Source organism: Leopardus geoffroyi, chromosome B2, assembly GCF_018350155.1.
Source record: "Leopardus geoffroyi isolate Oge1 chromosome B2, O.geoffroyi_Oge1_pat1.0, whole genome shotgun sequence".
Lineage (NCBI taxonomy): Eukaryota > Metazoa > Chordata > Mammalia > Carnivora > Felidae > Leopardus > Leopardus geoffroyi.
In genome coordinates this window covers 94,657,359-94,665,575 of record NC_059332.1, presented here as the reverse complement: position 1 = coordinate 94,665,575, position 8,217 = coordinate 94,657,359, and the positions used below count along the sequence as shown (strand labels likewise).

Below are 8,217 nucleotides of genomic sequence, written 5' to 3'. Positions count from 1 at the left end.
CTTAGGAGGAATATTTTGCCATAAATATGATAATAGAGAAAGAGAAGGGGGCTGGGGTGTGGAGAGAGCATGCACGAGTGCTTGAATTCTGGAGGCTTCCTTAGAAAAGTGAAGAAGTTTCTTTCCTGACAATTCTCGGTAGCTTATTTTTCATTGGTCTGAATTATGAACTATTGACTATCAATAGTGGCCTGGGATGAGATTACACCTGAGCCACATGCCCCTTGACTCAGGGATGGAGTCAGCACATGGCTGTGCAGAAGTATGGACACCTGAATGAAATTATAAATTATAAATAAGTGTTCAGGAAAAAGAAAAAGAAGAAGAAGAAGAGGATCCTATACAATAAAAGAGACTTTTGAGCCATATCAACAAAATATGATATGTGAGCATTATTTGGATGCTGATTCAAATAAACCAATTGTTAAAAATGTCTAAGATATCTATCTATATACAATGGAATATCACTCAGCCATAAAAATGAGTGAAGTCTTGCCATTCATGACAACATGGACCCAGAGAGTTTTATGCTAAGTGAAATAAGTCAGACAGAAAAAAACAAATACCATATGATTTCACTTATATATGGAATCTAGAAAACAAAACAAAACAAATGAACAAACAAGTAAAATGAAAGCACACTCATAACTACAAAGAACTAACTGGTGGTTGCCAGAGTGGAGGGGAGGGTGGGGGGTGGATAAAATAGGAGAAAGGGATTAAGATTTACAAATTTCCAGTTATAAAATCAGTCACAGGGATGAAAAGTATGGCATAGGGAATATAGTCAATAATATTGTAATAAATTTGTATGGTGACAGATGGTAACTGTATCAGTGGCAAGCATTGGGTAATGTGTAGAATTATCAGATCACTATGTTGTGCACCTGAAACATAACATTGTATGTCAACTAAAATTCAGTTAAAAAGGTATGTCTAAGACAATTGAGAAAATTTGAACATTGTCTGGATATTTGACAGTATCAATGTATTTTGGCAAATATTTTATATATAATAATAGTAGTATAATTATCCTTTGGAGCCCTTATCTTTTAAAGATACATGAGAAATGTTTACAGATAAAATGCTAGAATGTCTGAAATGTACATTAAAGTAATCCAGTGTGACCCCATGCTGTCCTATGGCTGATCCAGTGTGCCCCTCCAGCCCAGCCATGAGTCTCATCCTGTCACTCCCAGTTTGGGTGGTGGTTCTGTCTTTGGTTTTGGAAGGCCCAGCCCTGGCCCAGGCAGCCCCACAAATCTCCAGCACTTTGGAGCTCATCCTGGATAAGCTGAAGGAGTTTGGTAAAGCTCTGCACTTGATCTTAGCCAAAAGGCCGAGAAGCGATGAGTTTGGTAAAGCTCTGAAGGACAAGGCCCTGGGCAGCCATTGAGAGCATCAAGCAGAGCGACATTCCTTCAAAGACCCAGAACTGGTTTTCCAAGACTTTCAACAAAGGGAAGGAGAGGCTCAAAATTACTTTCTCCTGAATACAATGAGAGTGCCTGCCCCTCTCCTCTGTGGCTGTGCCCTAGGAGGGTGCTCCAAACTTTCCCATACCCCTGCTCCTGTGCCCAGGACTTGATGATACCCAGGTCCACCCCCACCCACCAACAAAAATCCCATAGAGGGGGAAAAAAACGTAATCCAGAGTGAAGGTAGGGGAGTAAAAATGAGAACATTGACAAAACAAGATTGGTTGGATGATGAGTATATTAGGTTTTATTTTGCTATTTTCCTTATTTTTTTGTAAAATTATATTCCTTGGGGCGCCTGGGTGGCGCAGTCGGTTAAGCGTCCGACTTCAGCCAGGTCACGATCTCGCCGTCCGTGAGTTCGAGCCCCGCGTCGGGCTCTGGGCTGATGGCTCAGAGCCTGGAGCCTGTTTCCGATTCTGTGTCTCCCTCTCTCTCTGCCCCTCCCCCGTTCATGCTCTGTCTCTCTCTGTCCCAAAAATAAATAAACGTTGAAAAAAAAATTTTTTAAAAAAATAAAAAAAAAATTATATTCCTTAATAAAAATTTTAAAAATCCTCTACTTTGGAAAAGAAGTTAAATAAGGATTGTCATAAAAGAATGGGGAGACTGAAAGCTTTTGGGGCAACCACAGTGCCCACTCTATTAATACTTTTTGTATATATCGTTGTTTCTTATTGTTTTAAATTATTCACTTGTTTATTTTCACAGTGTTGCATAAGAATTTATTTTCACAGTGTTGAATAAGAAATGAATTCATAGGGGCACCTGGGTGGCTTAGTCGGTTAAGCATCCAATTCTTGGTTTCAGCTCACTTCATGATCTAATTCATGAGTGAGCCCTGCACCGGTCTCTGTGCAGACAACATGGAACCTGCTTGGGATTCTCTCTCTTCCTCCCTGCTCTCTCTGTTTCTCAAAGTAAATAAATAAACATTTTTTTAAATGAGATTTTTATTCTTGTTATAAGAATTGTCATGGGGCACCTGGGTGGGTCAGTCAGTTAATCATGTAACTCTTGACTTCAGCTCAGGTCATGATCTCGTAGTTGTGAGATGGATCCCCAAGTCAGGCTCAGCACTGAGCATGGAGCCTGCTTTGGATTCTCTCTCCCTCTCCCTCTGCCCCTCCGCTGTGCTATCTCTTTCTCTCTCAAAATAAATAAACTTAAAAAAAAAAGAATTCATAGAGGTCAAAATTAAAAAGACTTACAAGGGTATATATACAGTGATAAGTCTCCCTGTGATCTCTGGCCCTTGTCACTTAGACTTCCATCCCATAGCCCCCCTCCCACCTTAACTTGGGATCAATGCTATCCTTTTCTCATACGCACCATTTTTTTTTTTAAAGATTTATTTATTTTTGAGAGAGAGCACAAGCAGAGTAGGGCAGAGAGAGAGAGGGGGACAGAAAATCTAAACTGGGCTCCGCCCTGACTGCAGCGAGCTTAATTTGGGGCTCGAACTCACGAACCGTGAGATCATGACCTGAGCAGAACTTGGATGCTCAACCGACCGAGCCACTCAGGTGACCTTCATACTCACCATTTAAAAAAAAATTTTTTTTAATGTTTATTTATTTTTGAGACTGAGAGAGACAGAGCACGAATGGGGGAGGGGCAGAGAGAGAGGGAGACACAGAATCGGAAGCAGGCTCCAGGCTCTGAGCCATCAGCCCAGAGCCTGACGTGGGGCTCGAACTCACGGACCGTGAGATCGTGACGTGAGCTGAAGTCGGACGCTTAACCGACTGAGCCACCCAGGCGCCCCCATACTCACCATTTTTAATGGCCGCAAAACATTGCATTGTGTAAACATACCACGATTTATTGAATGATTTTCTTATTGTTGAAGCAGTTCTCATTTATTTGCTTACTTATTTAATATATTTACAAAGCTTCCTGCGCTTTAGATCTTACATCACTTATTATTCCTTATTATGAACCAAATGTTTGTGTCCCTCCAAAATTCATATGTTGAATTTCTATTCCCTGAAGTGATGGCATTAGGAAGTGGGGTCTTTGGGACATGATTAAGTCATAAGGATGATGCCTCAAAAATGGGATTAGTGCCCTTATGAAAAGACTTCAGAGAGCTCTCTAGCTTTTTCTGCCATGTGAGGGTACAAGAAAACAGCAGTCTGCAACCTAGAGAAGGGTGTCACCAGAACCAGGCCATGCTGGCACCCTGATATTGATTATCCTATCTCTAGAACTGTGAGAAATAAATGTCTGTTGTTTAAATAACCCACTCTCTGGGATTTTGTTATAGCAGCCTGAATGCACTAACACTTTCCTTTTTCTCTGGAATATTCAATTAATTTCAACCAGAGCATTTAAAACATCCTCAATCATCTGATTACTTGGAAACAGAAAACTTTCTCTCAACCCCCCATCCCACTTCACCTACCTCTGTATTACCCTTTGCTCCTTCCACACCCTGATCCAACACCTCAATATTCTATTGGAATAGACTACCTTTACCACGCAGATTTATCTACCCACTTTCCACTGAGCTTTCAGGAAGACAGCTTCCCCTCCAGGAAGTCAACCTGCAGGGATCAATCTCAGAAAAGTTAGGTCTACTTTTCTACTTTATGCTCTTAACTTAGTTTTCAAACACCATCTGTACAGTGATATCTCCAAATATTTTTCTACCCCAGAATAGCTATATATGTACCTGATATCCCCACTGGACTACCTCAAAGGCATTTCAAACTCTTTGCGACATGATCTCCTCCTCTAAACTTGGTTCTATTCCAGTGTATTTATTCTGTTCCAGGGAAGGGTACTATCATACATGCAATTGCATGAGCCACTTTTCTCTTTCTCATTTCCCATCTCGATTGATCGTCAGTTCTTATTGATTTTATCAGCAAAATATTTCTCAATCCATCCTGTACTCTCTACTTACAGACTCATCATTGCTAGCCCAAAAGACAATTACCTCTCACTTAAACTAACTAGTACTCCTAACTAGCTCTTCTTATCTCCTCTACCATGAATCTAATCCATTCTTCATACTTTTGGTGGAGAGACTTTTCCTTCTGAAGACCAATCTGATCACATTACTCCCACCAGCTTAAAATTCTCTAATGCCTTTCCACTGCCATTACAGTTAAGGCCCTACCATGGCTCTCAAAGCCCTGTGTGTACTTCTTCTTCTCTTGTTTCATCTCAGTGTACTCCCTTTTATTACATAGCTTTTAGTGACATAACTGAAAGATAACTTTCTTTAGGTTTCTTAAACATTTCATGCATCAGAGGATCTTTGCAAATACCTTTTTCTCCATCCAGAATGTTCCTCACCAGCCTTTCTCCTATGCATAGATACCTCATATTCGTTTTTTTTTTTTAAATTGTGCCCTTTTTAAAAAAGTTTATTTTATCTTGAGAGAGAGAGAGAGCGAGGGCACATGTGCATGAACAAGGGAGGGGCAAAGAGAGAGACAGAGAAAACCCCAAGCAGGCTCTGATCCTGGGCTTGATCCCACAAACTGTGAGATCATGACCTGAGCCAATAATCAAGAGTTGGATGCTCAACCTACTAAGCCACTGAGGCACCCCTCTCTTATCCATCTTTTGATTCTTGCTTAAAAGTCTGTTTCTTTTTTTTTCTTTTTTTTTTTTTTAATTTTTTTTTTTTTAACGTTTATTTACTTCTGAGACAGAGAGAGACAGAGCATGAACGGGGGAGGGGCAGAGAGAGAGGGAGACACAGAATCGGAAACAGGCTCCAGGCTCTGAGCCATCAGCCCAGAGCCCGACGTGGGGCTCGAACTCACGGACCGCGAGATCATGACCCGAGCTGAAGTCGGACGCCTAACCGACTGCGCCACCCAGGCGCCCCAAAAGTCTGTTTCTTGGGAAATCCTTTATAGATGTCCTCAGTCTACCACAGAATGGTTTTCCTTTCTTTCAGAGCATCTATCTCTATTTGTACTTATATATCCATGAGTGTAATTATTTGAAAAATATTATTTAAGATATATGGCATAGTGCTTAGATCATGGGATGTACTCAACACATACTTTTGAATGAATAAATGAGTATATTTACCTATTAATCTTTGTCTTTATTTCAGATTATTTCTTTGGGCTACATTCCCAGAGGTGAAATGAATTGATTAAAATAACTTTTTTTTAAAAAATGACTTAAAACAACATTTCTTATCTTGATATCTGTAGGTCAGGAGTCAGGGTGCAGCTTAGATGAGTCCTCTGCTTCAGTCTCTCACAAAGTTTCAAAATGTCAGCCAGGGCTGGGGTCATCTGAAAGCTCGACCAGAGAAGCTTCTACTTCTGAGCTCACTCATGTGGTTATTGGCAGGATTCAATTCCCCAGTGGTCAGAGGCTGGCCTCAGTTCCTTACCACACGGGCCTCTGCATAGGGATAAAAGGTGCACAACCATTTTACATGGCTTTCAATAGATGGATAATTAGATATACTCATAAATGAGTATGAAACATTCTCTCCAAAAAAGCCCATTAATGAATTAAAGATAATGTAGGAAAAGTTTTAAGTGGCAATTGTAATATTTTTTTTTTCCTTTGGCCCCCTCTTGTTTCAGCACTGTTACCTGACTTAAATCTCTCTGGAGAGATGTTTGTCAACATTGTACATGATATACATCACAGAAGGATACTAAACACCTGATTAGTAGATGCAGGATCCAAAAAGATCTTTGCAGATACAATACGGGCCTCAGTATTCAAAGCTGAAATTCAACAGGGCAAGTATAGGATCCTGAACTTCAATTTAAAAATTCTGTTGATTGTATACTGAATGAGAGAGTGTGGCTTAATGAGACCCGTGGCTGTTTCTTGTGGCTCGTCTCCAGAGTTCCTTTTTCTGGCTCCTCTGTCCCTTGCCTTCCTTGACTTGCAGCCTGCTTTGTTTTCCTTTGATAGCTGCCTCTGTACACTTCATTCCTTGCAGTTTGCGCAGTACCCTAGCCTGGCTTCTCTCATGGTGTCCTTAGTTGCCTCCTGATTGAGGCTGTTTTGAAGACAAGCACTAGTGCCCTTTGTGTTTTTGTAAATATAACATGTCAGTGCTGCGCCCCCCGCAGGGCTCAAACTCACAAACCCATGAGTCAGATGAAACCAAGGGTTGGACGCTTACTGAGCCACCCAGGCGCCCTGTAACATTATGTACTTTAAACGAATGTGTATCCCCTCTATGTTAGGAGAGTGAATGTTTCACACATGCCCTTGATAACGATTGTGTTTCAATTTTCTGAATCTTGTATCTCCTTACCTATCTTTTTCTTCTAGCTCTATCAGTTTCAGAGAAAAGGGTATTAAAAATCTACCGTTGGTGGTGAAACTTATTTTCGTTATTCTGTCAAGTGTAGATTTATTTTTAGTCTCTGTTGTCAGGTGTAGATTCAGGACTATTATAAACTTCTTGGTAGTCTCTTTGACTCTAATAATGTTTTTTGCTCTAAAGGTTATTTTGCTAATGTTAATAGTGTTTGTGACAGTTAATTTTATGTGTCCATTTGGAAGATCTTTTTGGATGAGTTAAAATTTAAATCCGTGAACTCTGACTAAAGCAGATTGTCTTTTATAACGTGAGTGGACTTCATCCAATCTCTTGTAGGTCTGAATAGAAGGAAAGGACTGGCAAGAGAGAATTCTTTGGCAGACTGCCTTCACACTTGATTTGCACCATCCTCTCTACTGAGTGTCCAGCCTCCCTGCCCACACTGAGATTTTGAGCTGGACACGCTCCATAATCACATATGCCAACACTTTATAGTAGATCTCCTTCTACATATGTACACATATCCTATTGGTCCTGTGTCTCTGGATGACCTGGACTAAAACATAACAACAGCTTTTAAAAATTTATTAGGTATCTTTTTTCCCATTTCCTCCTGGAAATGGCGGTCTCCTGCAAATGGTGGCCTTTTAGAAATAGCAAATAGCTGTTTTGTTTTACCTTTTCATAAATCAAGACTTCTGTTTTTTAACCATTACGTTTTGTCTGTTTATATTTTCTGTGACTGTGACCATGGATCTGATTTTTGTGTTTTGTTTTTACAGTGACTGTTCTTTATTCTTTGCTTTTTCCTCCCCTGTTCTCTTCCTGCTTTTTGTCAAATTGATTGTTTTCTTCTTCCAAAAGTTAAAATGGGCCACAGAAAAATCTGGATTCTTATAAGTAAAAACCTCTTTTCTTTAATAACGGAACTTATGATACAAAATGACCTTTAAAATTTTTCCATTTGATATTCTTGGTGTTGACTTCCACAGGACATGTGAGAACATCCTCAGTTTTTTAGCTAATAACCTATGAAAAGCTATTTGGTGTTTTTTGCTATCCTTGGTGTGATAAACTGCCCTGTTCAACATTGTAGCCACTAGGCATGTATGGCTATTTAATAGAAACTATTAATTTAATTAAACTATTAATTTAATTAATTATATGTATTGTGTGTTTAAAAAAATTTTTTTTAATGTTCATTTTTGAGAGGGAGAGAGACAGAGCATGAGCACGGGAGGGACAGAGAGAGAGACACACACACACAGAATCCAAAGCAGGTTCCAGGCTCTGAGCTGTCAGCACAGAGCCCGACACGGGGCTCAAACTCAGGGACCTCGAGATCATGACCTGAGCCGAGGTCAGATCCTTAACAGACTGAGCCACCCAGGCACCCCTTATGTGTGTGTGTGTGTGTGTGTGTTTAATGTTTATTCATTTATTTTTGAAAGAGAGAGAGCACAAGCAGGGGAG

At 40.1% G+C, this 8,217-nt stretch overlaps 1 protein-coding gene across 1 annotated transcript; it reads left to right on the top strand.

Moving 5' to 3' along the window:
• Window positions 1-1,174: 1,174 nt before the first annotated feature.
• Window positions 1,175-1,600, top strand: LOC123609788 (apolipoprotein C-I-like). Its single transcript, XM_045500869.1, has 2 exons — window positions 1,175-1,330; window positions 1,398-1,600. The coding sequence occupies exons 1-2, from the start codon at window positions 1,175-1,177 to the stop codon at window positions 1,491-1,493; spliced, it is 252 nt and encodes an 83-aa protein (XP_045356825.1). The 3' UTR covers window positions 1,494-1,600.
• The last annotated feature ends 6,617 nt before the right edge of the window (window positions 1,601-8,217 follow it).